At 52.6% G+C, this 18033-nt stretch overlaps 1 protein-coding gene across 6 annotated transcripts in view; it reads right to left on the bottom strand.

The window, feature by feature from the left end:
* Positions 1-7863: 7863 nt before the first annotated feature.
* The window catches only part of ST3GAL4 (ST3 beta-galactoside alpha-2,3-sialyltransferase 4), a 30712-nt gene continuing 20542 nt past the window's right edge, over positions 7864-18033 (bottom strand). For 3 of the 6 annotated variants that reach the window (XM_034666054.1, XM_034666059.1, XM_034666058.1), the window contains 10 exons: positions 15682-15757; positions 15305-15389; positions 14809-14889; positions 14064-14161; positions 13797-13857; positions 13156-13251; positions 12871-13060; positions 12015-12164; positions 8824-8967; positions 7864-8544 (listed from right to left, as the gene is read on the bottom strand). In XM_034666054.1, the coding sequence (XP_034521945.1) occupies positions 8458-8544; positions 8824-8967; positions 12015-12164; positions 12871-13060; positions 13156-13251; positions 13797-13857; positions 14064-14161; positions 14809-14889; positions 15305-15389; positions 15682-15757 (1068 nt within the window). In that variant the 3' untranslated portion in view covers positions 7864-8457. The remainder of the gene's footprint in view (positions 8545-8823; positions 8968-12014; positions 12165-12870; positions 13061-13155; positions 13252-13796; positions 13858-14063; positions 14162-14808; positions 14890-15304; positions 15390-15681; positions 15758-18033) is intronic. The other 3 variants (XM_034666055.1, XM_034666056.1, XM_034666057.1) reach the window with 3 other exon arrangements.

Genomic DNA, 18033 nt, shown 5'->3' with positions numbered 1-18033 from the left:
TGGAGGCTCCTCCTAGGTTAGACCCCTCCTTGTCCAACCTTCCCCAGTAATCCTTACCCATCATAGGAACCTGCACCTCAAATTCTGTGTTTCTTTCCAAATATACTGATTCCTCGGATGACCCCAACCACAGATTTTATACGTAACCTTCATAACGCCTCTACCCAGAGGAATAGCCTGCTTCTATCATATTTCCTATTGCTTCAAAACTCCCCAGGTCCCTAGATGACTTCCTTTGCAGCGCCCACGCCCAAGAGAGTAGAATCTGACAAGAAATGTAAATGTATATCCCAGTCCCCATCCTGCTCCTAGTACCATCTTGGCCCCACACCGATGCCGGGATATTGGCCCATGGGCTCGCTAGGTTCACCTTGACAAGGCTGCTTCTTCCCTGTACACATTTCCTGTACACCAACAAGGAACAAGGATTTAAGACCAGATGCAAGGTGGCGTGGTGTCTAGGAAGGAGATGACTCAAAGATTAGTCTATTAATCCTCCCACCCTTCCCCACCTTGGAGGTGGGTGGCACGGCTACCTCCTAATTTTCACCATGCCTCCCTTGTCCCTTACCCCTTGCCCTAGCCACATACACATACACAGGTCTCATAAAAGGGTGGAGGTGCCCATTCTTTCCTGGAATCTCAGGTTATGACGGTGTAACTAGAAGAACAAGTAAGAACTCTGTTCTCCCACAGAACGGAAGGAGCTCTCTCCTTCTCGAGCTTCAGGTGGTCCGGGTAAGCATGTGAACTATCATGGTGGCAAGCAGAGAGCACAGGGGCTGCGCCATTGAGACTTGGCCACGCAGGGCCCAACCCCACGAGCTCTCTCCAATGCACAAATCCAGCAAAGAATTGCTGAAAGGATAGGAGGTCACAAGTAAGACCTTGGCAAAAGAGAACCTAGTAACACCTGGAGTCTTCTGGAAAGTTGGGGCCTTGAGAAGGGAGCCTAGACTGCATTCCGTGCCCACCTCATTTGTCCCCAGCCCTATTTCCTTCTCGCAGAAGAGTGAGGGCACAAAAAAAGCTGGTAAAGGGAGGGGTTAAAGAAAGTTTTGAGGCAGAGGGAAGCCCTGGATTCTCCTGTAGGTGATTTCCAATTAACTGGAACGAGTGCTTCAGATTTGTAATCTTACTTAACCTTCACAAAGGATTTTACAGACAAGGGAATGGGGCTTCAAGAAGCCAAAAGATTTGCCCAAGGTCACAGGGCTAACACCATCCAAAGCACAAACTCAAGGCCACTGTCACCCTAGAATATGATGAAGATGGCCGCCAGTAAAGGCCACCTGCTAGTTCCCACTCCGGGGCAGGCTAAGCTAGTAGGGACCACAGCTCCGTTAGGAAGGCGGGCGGGACTGGTTCCTCCACGTCAAGTCCCCAGGCGACCTGGAAAGACCGCACTCCTGGGAAACAAAGCTATTCTGTGTATCCAGGCACCCCCACCCCCACCAAGACCAGTATCCAGTTTTCTGATAGCTTTAAAATTCATTATTGGCTCCCAGTCCCTGGATGGGAGCCCGGTTTCTGATTCTCAGGCTCGCTATCAGTCTGGAAAGCCCGGGGTCATTTCCAGTACCTCTCCAACTTTTCGTGGAACAGGAAGCGCTCTCACATGATGAGCCAGGACACCACAACAAATCCGTTTCTGATGAAGCTGATTGAAGCAAGCGCTCTGAAGTAATAGGGCTCGAAACTGCCTTTGAGCTTCCGGAGGGGACGGGATCCGGGGAAAAGAAAATAAACATGAGGCCGTCCTTGGGAGGCTTCTCAGAACAGGAGAAAAGGAGCCAACGGGAATTCCATTTCTCCCTGCCTGCGTGGGAGGAACACAGGGGGTGTAAGGCATGTGCTCTTATGGAATTTGAACTGAAATCCCAAGGTATACACCCCAAGTTCCATTCGCTCTGCCCAGGTGTCGCGTGTGCGGTTTATGAGGGCACCAGAAAAAAAGACCAAGGCTCGTGGGGGTGGGGGGTCCTGCCATTAGTTTATGCACTAGGAAGTTTCCCTACAAGATAAACTCTTTATTAAAATTAGAAGTATAAGTAATTTAAATAAAAATGATCTTAATTTGCATAGAGATTTTTATTTAAAATACCACTTGCTGTGCCTATTTCAAGATGAAGGACATCTCAGCTAAATCTTAAATTTTACTGCCCTTTTACAAAAGTCTTTTAAAAACCTCTTATCTGAGTTGTTTTAGGAGATGTAACTCTATACCAGCCATTTATTTGCAGCTTTAGCCTCAAAATTACCAGCCGTCTTTGAGAATCACTGATAAATAGCTCTCGCTCTCACTCTGATGGTTACTTCTTGTTAGCGGTAAGGCTCCAATCATCTTTTCCCCAACCCGCTCTGTTTCAGTCTTTCTAACTAGGTCATAAACTGGGGAAAATGAGAAAATTTCAAGCTAGTCGTCTTTCTAAAAATAAAGATTGTTTCCCTGGATGAATACATTTTTGTTATAAGGAGGACCATCCGTTCTGTCTCTCTCTAACTGCTATTCCTCCTGGGTCCCTCTCCCCCTCCTTTCTAACGGCTAAGTCTTTGACATACGCTAAAAGCTTTCATTAGCACAGGCCCTGTCGGTTTCTTCACTCCTACCCAGCCCTCATCTTTAAAAGGCCCTTTGTGAACACGCACCATTCACAAGTGACATCGTTGAATTGTGGTCCACATCCCTGCACGGTGCCACTCCATGTTCCCAGAGCGCCTCTCGGGGACAGTCCACTCAGCCCACCCCCAGGCCTAGGACATCCTCAACCGCTGAGTTTGCTGATCAGGCACCCTGAGCTATGCAAAGACATTTCCTTCCTTTGTTTCTTAACCTACGGCTCTTAGAAATATATATATATATATATGTATATTTTAAGATTTTTAAAATTTATTTGTCAGAGAGAAAGAGTGCACAAGCGGGGGGAGCAGCAGGCAGAGGGAGAAACAGTCTCCCCAGTGAGCAAGAAGCCCCTTGCAGGACTCAATCCCAGGCCCCTGGGATCATGACCTGAGCCGAAGGCAGATGCCTAACTGACTGAGCCACCCAGGCGTCCCGGTCCTTGGAAATATTTTGGAGTGCTAGGAAACCATTCAAATAATGCACCCTTTTAACTGTCCTCTGTGCCGTGAATCTAAATGATTAATGCTCAAAGACAAGGTAAATGAAGTCTCAGGAAACAGGTCTTCTTTGGGAGAACCTGGGTCTTAATATTAACTGGGGCTTCTCTGAAATCTATTACCAGTTATGCAAGGGGAAAGTGCTACTCGGGACAGGAGCTGGGGATTCGTTTCCTGGAAGGTCACCTTCAATTAGGCAAAGACATTGTCAGGGGGATTAAATTAAAAGATATCACTTTCACCCCCTTTGTAAGGAAATTAAAGGGCCCTGCCACCTGACCAGTAGGCAGTGTATTCATGATACAAACGGACATTGCACTTGGGAGAAATAATGAATGAAGAAGAAATTTTCCCATAAGAACCTCCTTTCTGATTTTTAATGTAAAAGTTTCTCTAGCTTTCCTGCCATATGCGGCTACAGCAGTGGGACAGAAACCTACAGAGAAAACTGGAGAGAATCTCCCTACCAGACTCTTAACTTCCACTTTTGTGAGTTTTTTTCCTTAGAAGAAAAACACATTTTTAAGCAAGAGAAGATACTCCTTAAGTGTTAAAGTTGGTGATATATGTAAATAGTGTTTTAGGAAGCCTCAGAATAATAGATGGTTCTGGAATAGCTTAGTTCAGTAATTCCAACTTCTATCCCCTAGGGTGATTTCAACATCTGAGGCATCGCTCATTGCCTCCGCCCAGCTCCGCCCTCCCAGTCCTGCCATATCTTTGAGAGAAAGCTGTGCCGCTTGTCGAGGGGTGGGTGGGCTTTAAATTGTTGGTCTTCTTCAGGAACCTAAAATCAACCCCAAAAGTTCATTTTTCCCTAAACATTTTTGTCCAATCCTCTGTGCTATGCCCCCTGGACAGGACTGTGGTCTCTCCCACCTGTCCTAGCTCTCTGTAATCACTATCCATGCAGTGGAGCCTTCTGATACATTTGGGATCCCCCCACCAAAACTGACACCTAATGGGCTCCAAGGTCTCTTTCTCGGGCACAGGATCCCCCAAATGTCTCAGGAGCGGTAAACTCGCTGCGAAAGACCTGGACAGGAAAACAGGCTATCACTACAGACATTCGCCATATAGCCCTCCTTAAACTTTTAAGTTGGAATATTTTCCTAGAACCGCGTCTGGGTGCACAACCCGGGGAATGCTCAAAACTAACAAATAGTTTTCTGAAGCTATAATTAAGACATCGAAAAAGTCAGAGGGTCTAGAGGAGAACATCCCAACTCTGAGATTGTCCCTGTCAACCTTAGTTTAAGACCCTCCTCCTGCATGCCCTCAAAATGATGTTGCCCAAGAAACCACTTTCTCCAAAAGCCCCTAAAGGCATCTGACTTCAACTTGCAAACCACTGCCAGAGAACAGTTTGAACTCACTGTTCATTGTTTGATTATGCAAAGCCTGCATTTGAGTCATTTCGCCAATGCTGTACTTAGCTCGTGGGTGAAGACAAAGACTTTTCTGTGAGCAGCCATGTTACTGAGTACCTGCGCAGGTATCTGGCTCTCCAGATGCGTACCTCACCTGTTGCATACCTTTCCGGGAGTTTCCATCATGCGAGGCAGCTTTCCAATCTAATATTTATATCATACTTCACAGTCTCCACAATGTTTTCACAACCGTATTCCCATTAGATCCTTGAAACCTCACTGTGAGATAGACATGCATCATCACTCTTTTACAGATGGAGGAGCAGAGGTGTGCTTGGCTAATTACACGACAGAGCAGGGAGAACCCACGATTCAACCGTCCGAATTTTGTGCGCACTCAACCGTCCGAATTTTGTGCGCACTACGCCTCGCCGCCTCAAAGACAGAACTGTTTCCAAGCTCAATTTTTTTCATAAGGTGGACAGCCTCTGGGGTAAAGGAACTGGATGTACTTATGTCCTCAGAAAGTGTAAATAAAAACCCGAAGTGTCCAAAATTAAGGCCACACCATGTGATGTGAATACAGAATATGATTTATTTAAATGTGTTCCTGAGCTAGGTGAAAGGCCTAAACTCTGTCTTGCCCAGCTAGGAGGTCAAACTGGGGGGGGGGGGGCTCTTCAGTTCTCCGGGCCTCAGTTTCCCCCTCTGTGGAGCAGGGCTGGACTTCTAGAGTCCACAGTGGACGGAGATCTCTTCAGCTCCCTCGCAGTCCAAGTATGTTTCCCCCCAGGCCTCTGCGGTGAAGTCAACGTAGGTCACGTGAAGGCGGCCCAGCGGGAGGCAGAGGAGCCCTGGTCTACAAGGCCTGAGCAAACCCGGGTAGAAGGGTGCAGACCCTCCCACCGCCCCGGCCTCCCTCTGCGGCCAGGCCCTGAGCCGGTTGCCAGGGAGGCGCCGACCTCGGACGAGGCGGGGCCCTGGGGTCAGCGCCCCAGAGAACTCCGGGGCGTACTGCGGGAGGTCGCCGCCAGTCCCCACCCGGTTCCCACAGGGGCCAGCGCCAGCCCCGAGCCCGCGCCCGCTCCCGCGACGCATGCGCGCCCGGGCCTCCGCCACCGCCGCTGGGGGCGGGGAAGGCGGAGCGCCTAGGCTGCTGCGTGGCCCACCGCCCGCGGGAGAGAAGCGCGCGTGCGCCTAATTAACGCCGCTCAAGGACACCAGGGATTAGGCTGGGCGGTGCGCGCAGACTGCGGAGCTGAAAGGGGCCGTGAGCTCATCCTGGAGTCTAGACTGCTGGAGCGGTGGTTCTGGGTGCTTGTTAAAATTCCAGATTCCTGGGCTTCCTCCCCAGCGGCCTGGATAAGACCCAGGAATACATTCTTAAATCACCCCCAGATAGTTGTGGTGTAAGTGGTCCTCATTGGCTGGGTGACCCTCTCGTCTCAATGAACGTAGGATTTGGAGCATAGACCTGGAGAAATGACTGGCCCACGGTCATACAGAATGAAGTGGCAGAGCCCGGTGTAGAACCCAGATGCGTAGACTTGAACTCACGTGCTTTCCCGCAGTGTTCCCTACTTCCCCTCCTGCCTCATTTTCAGGGCATGTTTGTTTAATCAGTACCAGGCGGACCGGGAGGCGGTTCATTCCCGTTGGCTGCGCTAACTGAAGAATGACAGTCCCTTTCTCAGAACACCAAAGAACCCCATCCAAGGACTCCAAATCAAAGCTCTACTCCCCGCTCTGACCTTGGGCCAGTACTGACTCAGTCTGCGATCTGTGTTGGGGCTGGGGCACCCTGGAGAGAGCTGAGCCCACCCAAGGGAACAATGGCCAGTCTAGATATATATGTTCCCTCCCCATATACACCCTTATCAGTATGTAATCGTGAAACTCTCTGCATCTGGCATCAGAGGCATAACCCAACAAGAATGTAAAATGCTCCCGTGTCTACATGCATGTGTGTGGAGATTAGGGGGAGGGTCTGACCCATCCCTGTGTGCTGGATTCTGGCTCAAGTTTAGGCGTGTTCAGTAAGAGGCAGTGGCCCCCGTCCAGGAGGACAGCTGGATCATATGTGCTGACAGCCACTTTCAATGGCCCTGGATGGGGAAATGGACACTCCCTTGCATACCCTCACGAGAAGCTGCTGGGGAAGCCTCAGGGAGAAGCAGAGCTAAGATCCCTGCACACGTTCATACACCCCTGTGAAGTCAACAAGTCGTCCCCCATCCCCCCACCACCACCCAGGTCAAAGCCTGGGAGACAAAGCTTGCCCCTGTAGAGGGGAGAGGGCTAGAGGCTGCAGAGGCCAAGGCCCTATTTGCTTTCAGAATCCCCCTCTCCGCTGGGGAGAGACAGCTAGCAAAGTGAAGCCGCCAGGCTTCTGAGAGAGCAGGCAATTCTCCTCCCGGTGATGGTCCTCATGCTCTGTGGCATGAGCCTGGGCATTCTCAAGGCTACTCGAACACTCGGTCCAGAAGTGTGTCGTCTTCCTCTGCTTCTCCCAGATCTCTGCCCCTCTTTATCTGTCCTCTCCCAGTCTCGCTGTCTCAAAACCTCAAGGCTGCAACTCTTTCCGAGAAAGCCAGGAACACAGCTGTGAGTCCCATTCCCTATGGGGGAGTTCCAGCTCTCCCTCCTGGCTCCAGATGTAAAGAAACAGCTGTGGGGGTGGCAAGATGCCTAGTTGGCAGCTAAGCAGGGCCTGGGAAGATGGAGAACAAAGCGGGGAGATACAGGCAAATGGCAGGGCTCTCATAATTCTAGAAACCCAGGGAAAACAGCATTTTGTCCCCTGGCACAGCAACTGGCTGGAGAGGCCTTGCCAAATCCCCCAGACCCTGCCCAACCCAATCCTGGCAGCCCGGGCCACTGGGCAGGATCTTCTGTAAACTCCATTTTATGATCCCCACTTAATCTGAGAAAGGAAACTTGGCTTCCTTTCTCTTACTCCACCCCTGTCCTCAAACGCACACCTCCCAGCATGAGGTTTTAGAAGGGAAAGAGAGGGAGCGGGGAGAGGACGAGACGGTTCTGCCACACCCATCTGGCATTCTCCTGCCTCTCCCTACCTCTGGGAAGTGAACCAGGGTGTAGAACGGCAGGCTGGGTGTCCAGCAGACAGCCTGCTCTGGGTGCCACCTGCTTGCCTGCTCCACCAGGGTGACGATGAATGACCTGGCAACAAGCACTGAACCTAGTAATTATTTCCTGAATGACCGTGGCCTCCTTTGGGTCCCACTGGGTCCCAGAGACGCTGCTGGTCTCTAACAAGCCCGTCTAGTGCTGGGAATGGGGGTCCACTGCCGTGACCCATTGTCCCCTCCACGTCCCCCCCAACCTAAAGGAGACAGGGTATCACAACTGCTCCCATTTTAGGGAAAATAGTTTAATGTTAGGTTTCAAACCTCTCTTCTAGATGAGGTCCCATTCTCCGTGGAACCCCCATCCCGGTGCTCTTCCCATGCCTGCTGGGAGGGAGCAGCTCTTCTCTGGAGGGCACCCACCCGCTCCAGACGCCCCTGCCCTCCTGGGAGGCCTGCTCTGGGTCTAGGCTGTAGTGGGCCCAGCACTTTTGTGTTTTTATCAAAAGTGGGCAGAATACTGTATTTTGCCCCCTTTTTCAATGCCATGGGACCAGCCCGTGGCACAGTCCTACCCTTTAATTAAATAGCCCATAAATAAGCTCCCGGCGCTGGTGGAGAGGGGGTGCCCCGGCACGGCCCCCGCGCCTCAGCCAGCCTCCCGCCACCCTGGGGCCTTCACCCCGACCGGATCCGGCCGCCACGAGAGCAGCCAGGGGCACGGCCCCATCTCAAGCCCGGCCAGTACCAGGACCCCTCTCCACACAGGGGAGGGGGAGTCCAAGCAGGTCATGCGGGCCCCAGGCACCCCCACAGCCACGGATGGGGTCGCTCAGGCGGCAGAGCGGTCAGACCAATGGGTACAGCTCCTGCCCCAGTCAGAAGAAGGTGAGGTTCTTGACCGCTCCGATCTCCAGCATCCGCTTGATGGCCAGGGCCTCCTGGGAGACATTGTGGCCGGACCCCTGTGGAGAGAGCCAAGAAGCAAACTGAGGGACCTCCCCGGCCCAAGAAAGTCACTCCGGTGCTCCCCACAGCCCCACACTTCTGGGAGCTCCCTTCCCTGGGCTGGCTCCCAGAACGAAGACAGGACCTGTGTGGCCAGATACAGAGGGCTCAGGCCAGGAGTCCAGGGGTCTGGGTTCCAGTTCTGACACTCTGAGCGACCTCACCACGAGCCGCCTCTGGGCCCCTGGCGCCACTCTCACTCACCCAGTGTCCCCAGCTCCGCCCCAGCCACTTACCGCCATGGACTTGAGTGTGATCTGTTCATAGTAGTGAATGGTCTGCTTCCTGTTGTGGGCGTCTGGGTAGCCAAAGCCGGCGATATGCACCAGGTCACAGAGGTGGAGCGCCAGCGTGATGGCCAGCAGGCCTGTGGTGGGCTTCTGAGGGACAAGGGGTGGGCAAGGTATTAGAGGGAGCCCTGCTCCCGTCGCCGCCTTCTGGGCCAGCCCCGTGCAACAGACTTTGTCTTTCCCGGGAATGTTCTTCCCCCGTGCGGTCTACCCCGCAGTCACCGGCACATGCGGCTCCTGGGCACGGGCGTGGGGCCGATGCAGCGGCTCGAGAACCCAGTCTTTTACTTTAATTTTATACGTAATTAATTTAATTAACTTAAACTTAAATTTAAATAGCCTCAGGTAGCTCAGGGCTACCAGACTGGGTAGGATAGCCCAGCACATCTCGGGGAGGGTTTGGGCCTTGAGGCATGAAGATGGCAATCGGGATGACGATAATGACAACGGTAATAATCATCATCACCTGTTACCTTTTGAGCACTGACCGTGTGCCAGACGCTACGTTAAGTATTTTACCCCGTATAATACGTGAGGGCATCCGGTCTTCACGAAAACACTTTGAGGTAGACACTCTCATGGGCCCCATTTTACAGATGGGGAAACTGAGGCTTACGACTCTTCGCTCAAGGAGTGGAAAGGTTCGGCTCTCTGCCTTGGAAAACCTCACCTCTTTCAGAAAACCTGGGAGGCTCTCTCACTCATGGGCTTATGAGAGTGGGCTCTCCCCTTCCGTAAAATGGGAATAGCAATACTTTTCCCACCCACCTTATGGGCTGCTATGGGGGAAGGAGGAGACCTACTTTCTCCATCCCCAATTCATCCAAGGGGTTGGGCGACCTAATACTCTAACCTCACAAACCTTGCCTTCGTCAGCTCCAACAACCCGCCAGCCTGACTGCTTCGGCTGCCCACTCCCTGGACCTTGTCAGCCTAGGTTTTTCCCGTGTCCCTTCTGAGCAATCCTGTCATTTCATCTGTCCCTTTCTGCCGGGGCCTTCTGTTTCCCTCCTGTTGCTTTGACCACCACGTTATCGTATCTAGTTCACACCTCTGAAGAGCCACATTTCCATGGCCTACTAGCCAGCTCTGCCTCGTCATGGGCTCCTGAGACCTGCCGGACTCTCCTCTCCCCCTGTCTTTCCTATATTCGTTAAGCATGTTACCACCCAGCCAGATGTCTAAGCTGGAAACCTAGAATTGTGATAAATCTCTCAACTTCACCTGTAAAATAAATGGTGTAGCAGGAGGTCCCTAAGCTCACCCCCAGTGACCCTTGAGTACATGTGGGACCTACAAATCTGAGACATATTACATTATATTCTATTGCCCTACGGGTGCCATTGGCCATAAGAGAGAGAGATCATCCTGGTGGGCTCATTACCTGAGCTTTTGCATCTGGGTCTAGAGGTCAGCAATGGAGGAAGTCAGGGGTGGGAAGGGCTAGAAGGATTTATCATGTCATTGCTGGCTGGAAGGTGGAGAGGGTTATATCTTAAGGAACACAAACAATCTCTAAGAGCTGAGGGTATCAAGCCTGAAAGCCAGCAAAGGAAACGGGACCTCAGTCCTGGAACCACAAGGGACTGAATCCCTCCGACAAGAAGGACCCTGGAAGCGTGTCCCCCCACCCCACTCTAGCCTCCAGATAAGAATTCAGCCATGCCCAGCTGGACTTCCAACCGCCAGAACTATGAGTCCATCAACAGGTGTTGCTTTAAGCCACTCAACTGTGGTGATTTGTTAATCAGGCAGCAATGAGAAACTACTACATCAAGGGCATGCCTTCCTTTCCTTCCCACAGCCAGAAGCTGGGTTCTGGTCCTTCCCCCTCTGCTGCACACCCCATCAGGAACATAAAACGCCTCCTCACTACTCCCCTCAACTTCACATGCACTAGAACTCAGTGCTGGAGTTGCTGGTTGGTCTTGCCAAAGGAAATATCTTTTCCCAAAGTCTCTGCCCAGATGGGCCCCATGACCCCTCAAAGGCCCAACTCCAAGACCACCTCCTCTGTGGTGGGCGAGGTGGGGGGCTCCCAGCCAGCCTCACACAGAGGTCTGCCCCTCCTCCCAGTTCCTACAGCATTTGGAACAACTCTCTACGAGGGCATTCTGCCACTCCGTGTTGCAACCTGTATGTTTATTCTGCTAGACTGAGTGTCCTCAGGGCAAGGTGCATGTCTTACTCCCCAAGCGTGCAAATGGAGGGCCTGGGACTGAACGGCCACAAAAGGAGGCATTCAACGTATGAAGCTAAATCAGAGGAGATATTCAGTGAAGAATAAAATTCTTGATGCACGATTTGGCAAATACAGTGAGCATCCACTGTGTCTCTGCCATAGGCGTTTTATATAATTATGTTTTTAAATCCTACAAGGGCCTTAAAAGGTCAGTACTAATACTATCCCCACCATACAGATAAGAAAAAGCACGGCTCCAAGTGGCCAGTCTGCCCGAGGCCACAGAGTAAGCAGGACAGCCGAGCTCCGGCTGTGTTTACTAGTTACCTCTGACAACTATCCCACACGGCCTCTCTGGGGGCTCAGAAGGCATGTGTGGAAGTCCTTGGGAAGGTACGAGCTGGTGGCTAAAGCCCACCAGCTGAAACGAAAACCGTAATTTGCAAAACTGTACCATGACCTCCAGAACTGACATATCGCGCCAAAGCAGGACACACAAGACAAACTGAAGCTCGAGCGCCTTTAACTCATTCTGGCGAGGCTGTTCCAAGATAAGATCACAGATAAAGTGACCTAACAGCAACTGCACGGACTCCAGTCATTCTCAAGTCAAGGCCACAGACTGTTCCAGCAACTCCTTACCTTATAAATCCCGACCAGCACCTGCCAAGGCCTCTAACTCTGGCCCCAAACCCTATAAAAACCCTCCCCTAACTTCCTGCTCGGCAGATGCCCCCACGGTTCTCCATAGTCCACACTCTCCCTTCCGGCAGCCAAACACACCGGACTGAATACAGGGGTGTGGGCAGGAGGCTGTCCCAGGGGCTGTTCAAACGCAAACTGCTGTCTCGGTTGTTCCTTTCCCTTCTCCTGGGGTCCTCCAGGGCTTCCGAAGCCTCTAGAAATGGCCCACCCCGGCCCTCGGGCTTCCTGGCCGCCAGTGCCCCACCATCACCTGCACCTGCTTAATCTTGCGTGGCTGCTGCATTGGAAGGCTCAGCAGTTTATCAGCTGCTATCTCCATGAAGAAAGGGTTGAGAATCCGAACCTGCCTGGGGTTGACGTCCCAGATGAGGGGAGGTTGCTTCCAGAAGCCCTTTCGCACCTGCGGGGCACAGGATTGGAAGGGAGAGATGAGGGTGTGTGAAGACCTGTTTCTCAAGTCCAGCCTGGTGGTCCTTAGTCAGCAGATGGGGTCCACGTGATGGCAGAGCCCCCCCAGGAATGTGGGGTGAGAGGGGAGGGAGGTGGAGGCTAGGCCCGCACCCAGAAGGGGAAGGGCGAACAGAGAGGAGTGGGAAGAGAGAGGTGGGAGGGCCCTGCTCGGGGGGGGGGGGCAGGGGACATGCTGTGTAGAGTATGGGGTCCAACTACTGCCCACTTCCAAGGATATTCAGACAGGTAGAAGGGGCCTAAGTGTGGGGCGGTCTAAGCACTTGGCGAAAATGCTACATGGGACCAGTCGGCATCTGACTGGATGAGAAAAACATGGTGGACACCACCCAGAAGGACAGATCTCTTGTTCTAACCTACCCCCTGCCTGGAGATGTCTACTGACCAGCTCCTCTGCTCCCAGGTTTCTCAATGGCAAACACATATTCCAGCAGCTTCCCTGGCCCCAGCAGCCTCAAGCTTGGGACGCCACCTGACTCCTGCAGGCTTCTCAGAAGCCCCACAGAACATGGAGTTCACAACTTCCCCTCACGGACTCTTTAGGACCACAGGACAGACGTTGTGAAGCGTGAGGTCCTGAGACAGGCAGGGTCCCATCCCTGAGCTGTGACCCCTCGCCTCCCCGTGTCCCTGCTCACCCTCTTCTTATCACTCAGGATGGTCTCAATCCAGTGGAAGTCCATTGCCTTGAAAGCTACCAGGACGAGGAGTGTGTCTGGGTTGTTCTCCACTTTGGGGTTGAAGTGGGCTGACTCGGGGTAGAAGAGACGCATGGTGGTCTTGGAGCCCACATCGCCCTCGTAGCCAGCCACGGGCGCGTTGTTCAATCTGCAAGGCGGGGAGGAGGATGCCCGTCACCCAGAGCCCCACGGGCCCTCAACAGTCACTGCCAAACAGAAGGGACGAGAGCCCGTCCTACAGACCTGATGACCACGTCGTACTTGTTGATGGCATCCCCCAGCGAGCTGTTGCGCAGCCGGTGCCCGTTCCCCACCACCACGCAGCGGCGACACTTGAGACTGCCGTGGGAAGAGGGTGCTCAGCCCCGGAGTGACCCCTGCTCCTGCTCCGCTTAACCCCTGCCCGGGGTCTGCCCGGGGCCCGGCTCAGGGGTCCTTCCCAGGCTGCCTCAGCCCCTGATCCCCACGGACCAGGCTTCTCCGGGGAGTCCCGCTTGCGGTCCTGCTGACTCCACAGCCCTGGCCCTTAGCGGGAGAGGAGACTGAGCAGAGCACGGAAGACAGAGGAGGAAAGGAGGGAGGGCTCCTGGTGCAGACTAATAAGAAGCCCCATTTCGAAGCCCCCTCACCTGCTGCCCAGGCCTGCCTGTTGCCACGGCGATACCCTGCATGCTACGGCACCCGGCACCCGGATGCCCGGGCTCAGTTGCCGTGGACACTGGCGTCCCTGCCTCCCCTGGAGACAGGCAGGCTGGGAAGAAGGGTCAAATTGGCCACAGGGGACCAGAGATAGGAAGGCTCGCTGGGAGGTGCTAGCCCATGACTGTCGCATGGGGGCAGGAAGGGGAGGGTGCTCGGACTCAGGGCAGGGACTGTCTCCTTACCTCTGGATGCTCTCTGGAATGGAGTAGCTGGTGATGGCTAGAACCCGGAGGAGCAGGTCTTCTACAAAAAGACACGGATTGGGAGGGGCTGATGGCAACAGCTAGCTTTGCAAAGGCTGCCAACTCTCCCTCCGCTGCCCCCTCCTCCCCTGACCTCCCCATCGGAGCCTGGCTCAGAACGTGGGCACTGGGACCACGGGCAGCAAAGAACAAGAAGCAGTGTGGCCGAGGGGAGCCTGCCATCCCCATTTACCCGGCAGCTCTTACCACTCCCCTTGGTCCCGTAGGGCAGCTCATAGGCGGACGGTGTCTTGACCCAGAAATAATCCTTCAGCTGCAGGAAGATGGGCTGATCTCGGGAGTAGCTGTACAGAGGTGAGAGCAGGGCAGGGATGAGAAAGGGATTAATCTTGAAGAAGCCAGAATCAGGGTCAGGTCAGGCCCATGACTAATAGTATATAATATAATATAATATAATATAATATAATATAATATAATATATAATATTGTATGTAATTATTATATATTACATATTAATATAATATTGTATATAACTATATATTTTAATAATATAATAATGTAATATATTATACAAAATATATTTACATATTTAAATATATTCATATATTATGTTTATATTATATGTTTAAAGATATAAAATAAATAATATATAAAATATAATATATAACATTACATATAATAAATATATTGTTTATAATATATAAAATAATGAATTATAATATATACTATTTGGGGTCCCTGCAACCTCCAACTCAGTATATAAATTATATTTATATATTGTATAATATTGCATATAATAATATAGTTATTACACACACACACGCATATGTTCAAGGGCCTCTCCCCGCTCACAGGCTCCCCTAACCCACATCCACTAACATGTTCCCCTCCATCTAAGCCCACATTGAAGCCCCGCCCCTGTGAAACTCTCCATCCACCTGCCCCATGCCCAGCCCGCAGGCCCTGCCCCACCACATCCTCAAGTACTTACTTGCCAAACAGCTTAGAGGCCTTCCTCTCTGCCTCACCCTGGAAGCACGGCTCCTTCTTCTCTGGGATAGGAAAATAAAAACTAGAGACAGAAAAGGGGAGGAGGCAGGAGCTCCAGTCAGACCTCTCGGGCCCAGGGGCCAGCGTCCCAGGCAGCCTCAATCTTCTCCCGTGACACAGGTCCCAAGGTCCCAGAGGATGATGTGCAGGGTGGAATCATCTCAAGCCAAGTTGGCTCTGAGACCAACTCATGGCAGAGTCTCCAGCTCTCCCTTCTCCGGAGCAATGTGGGTGAGGGGCCCGGGATTCCTCGCAGACCCTACCCCCCAAACCCACTACCTACCCTCCTGGAAGGATTTCACGCTAACAGCTGAAGGGAGGGGGTCATACCCTGGCCCTCTGAACCCTCCTGGCCCCACTGGGTCTGCCACCCCATGACACTCCATCCCTGAGCCCACTCCTGAGAACTGCTGGAAGGACACAGAAGCCGGACTCACAGCTCAATGTACCTGTCTTCTCGGGAGATGGAATACCACACCATGACGACCAGGACCAGAGCCAACATGGCCAGCAGCTTCCAGCCTGCGGGGCACATACACAGAGGAGCTAGAGGCAGGGACACGTGGGGAGAGCCCCAGTCCACCGACCCTGTTGTGGGCCCCTGCAGCCTCCGACTCAAGAAGACCCGGTCCCTGACCCTCGCCTGGCTGTAGTTTTCCAGTACCGGGCTTGGGCCTGGGTTTCTACTGTCCTTCAAGATGAAGAGAGGCCCCCCCCTGGCTATCTGCCTGTCCCTGTACAGCCCCCAGGGGGTCCCCGATGCTGCTTCTGGGGGCCCATCCTTCAGGGCGGGGGATCCTTGGACAACACTCACGGGACTTGCTGATCATGTTTCTCAGCGGGTAGCAGGGTTCCTGGGGAGAGCTGTCATCGCGGCTGCCTCGGGCCACCTAGGAGGTTAGGAGTCACTGGTATGTGGTCAGCTCTGCAAACGTCCTACCTAGATCCTGGAGCAGGACACACCCACAGCCCGCCTTCCCTTCTCCAGAAGCACAGAGCTGCTTCCGGGGTGGCCATCCAGACAGCGGACATCCTCGTCAGCCCTCAAGGCGGCATCAGGGGTCCAGGTGGGGCCTGTGCCACAGGAAGGGAACCGGAGTCCCACTCCTCGAAGATGAGGTCCCATGCCAGACTGGACTACTCCAGCTTCCCTGGCGTGGTTTCTCTGTCCCCTTCCTCAGGATGACCTGGGAAGGGCCAGCTCCAGGAGGCAGACGGGAACCTCAACCCACTTTTTACATGGAAGTGAACCGTATAAGGCTGTGATTGGTACTGGATGCAGCCTAGGTTTACCTCTTCTCCACCATCCGAAGCAGTCCCTTAGTCCTGGCCACCACCCACCTCCATCCTCAGCCTCTCTCTACTCCAGCCAAACGCATCCACTCAGGCCAGGCACGGGGGCAAGGGTGGGCTATGGGATGGTCCTCCAGTTCTTCTAGACTCTGACTAAATGCAAACAGTGTCCAAGCCCTCATCCTCTCACTGCTGGGGGAAAGCTCCATGAAGGCAAGTGTTTGAATGGGAGTGCCGGGTGGGGGAGGGTCTGGTTGGTCAGAGGAAATGGGAGGCCCTTTGGGGTAAGGGCAAAGATGGCATGGCAAGGACAGGGCTCTGGAAGGGGGTCAGCTGCTATATGCACACAAACTCAGCCAGGGCCACACTGCAGAGTCACGGGGGAAGGAATTTAGGCAGCTTGCACAGCCACGCCGAGAGACGTGGGATGCCAGGTACCATTTTTGTCATCCACACAGTGTTCCCCAGTCACCTGAATCAGAAGAATTACCCTGGGCCGCTTCCTGAAAACCCAGATTCCAGGGCTCTTCCTGGGGATTGCTAAATGAGACAGGGTGGGACCTGGGACAGGCATTTTCACAAGCAGCCCAGGTGAGTCTTATGACCCACCTGGAAAGGGAGGGCAGCTCTAGTGTTTGTGCTCTCTCAGGGAGACCCGGAAAACCTCAAATGATTTCTTCAGGGCAGGAGACAGCACCAGGATGAGAGCTGGTTTTTGTTACAAATCATAAATCAATTATCCTGAACACTGTCCTATTACCAAGTCGGTGTTCTGTCCCCAGGCTCCGCTCTGAGTCCACAAACACCAAAGAATGAGAATCTTGGCAAGGGGAGGGATGAGGGGTGGGGACCAGAGCCAGACATCCTCAGGACAGTCAGGAACACCCATCCTCAGAGCCCAGTAGGAATAGAGGATGACCCTATCCAGTAAAGAAAGTTCTGGATTTGTAGTTAGAAGACAGCCAATGAAAGTGACAGTTCTAGTAACTTCCCTGATCACTCCTCCGAAAGTGGCATGCCTTTTCCATACCTCCCTACAGCCACTGCCAATTCATTCCTTACCCCGGCACGGTCCAGACTTCTCCCAATCTATAATAAGCTTAGTTACTTGCTTGCTTTCTGAATGCCTTCCCCTCTGGAATATGAGCTCTGTGAGGGTAGCAATGAGGTCTGTCGTGTTCCCAGCACCCAGCACACTGCCCAGCACAGAGCCAGTGCTCAGCAAGTACTGAATGAATAGCACGTCGGGTTAACTTGGGAGTCACTTCTCCCTTTCGGACCCTCAGTTTCTTTGGTTGTAAATCTGGGAAGTTAGCCTACTAGATTCTTGCAGCTCAAAATATATTTATTGGATCAGCACCACGGGCAGCACTAGGGACCTTATTAGAAATGCATAACCTCGGGGCACCTGGGTGGCTCAGTAGGTTGAGCATCAGACTCTCGATTTCTGCTCAGGTCATGATCTCAGGGTCATGAGATCAAACCCCACGTCGGGCTCTGCACTCAGCGGGGAGTCTGCTTGGAGAGTCTCTCCCTCTATCCTCCCCGCCCCCTGCTCATGCTCTCTCTCTCTCAAATGGATAAATAAATCTGAAAGAAAGAAAGAAAGAAAGAGAAAGAAAGAAAGAAAGAAAGAAAGAAAGAAAGAAAGAAAGAGAAAGAAAAAGAAAGAAAGAAATGCATGATCTCAGGCCCCTCCATACGGACAAAATCAGAACCTGCATTTGAATAAGATCACCTGAGGAATCATCTGCACAGTCAAGTCTGAGAAACACTGGCTCAGGTGGATGGTTTTTGACCTTGACTGAACAGGAGAATCGCCTGGGGTGCTAAAAATTTTAAAAAATAAGAAATAATTACGAGTGTCCAGGTC

The sequence above is a fragment of the Ailuropoda melanoleuca genome, chromosome 8 (genome assembly GCF_002007445.2).
Source record: "Ailuropoda melanoleuca isolate Jingjing chromosome 8, ASM200744v2, whole genome shotgun sequence".
NCBI lineage: Eukaryota > Metazoa > Chordata > Mammalia > Carnivora > Ursidae > Ailuropoda > Ailuropoda melanoleuca.
Note: the sequence above shows the minus strand (reverse complement) of the source record. Positions and strands in the feature narration are given on the sequence as shown.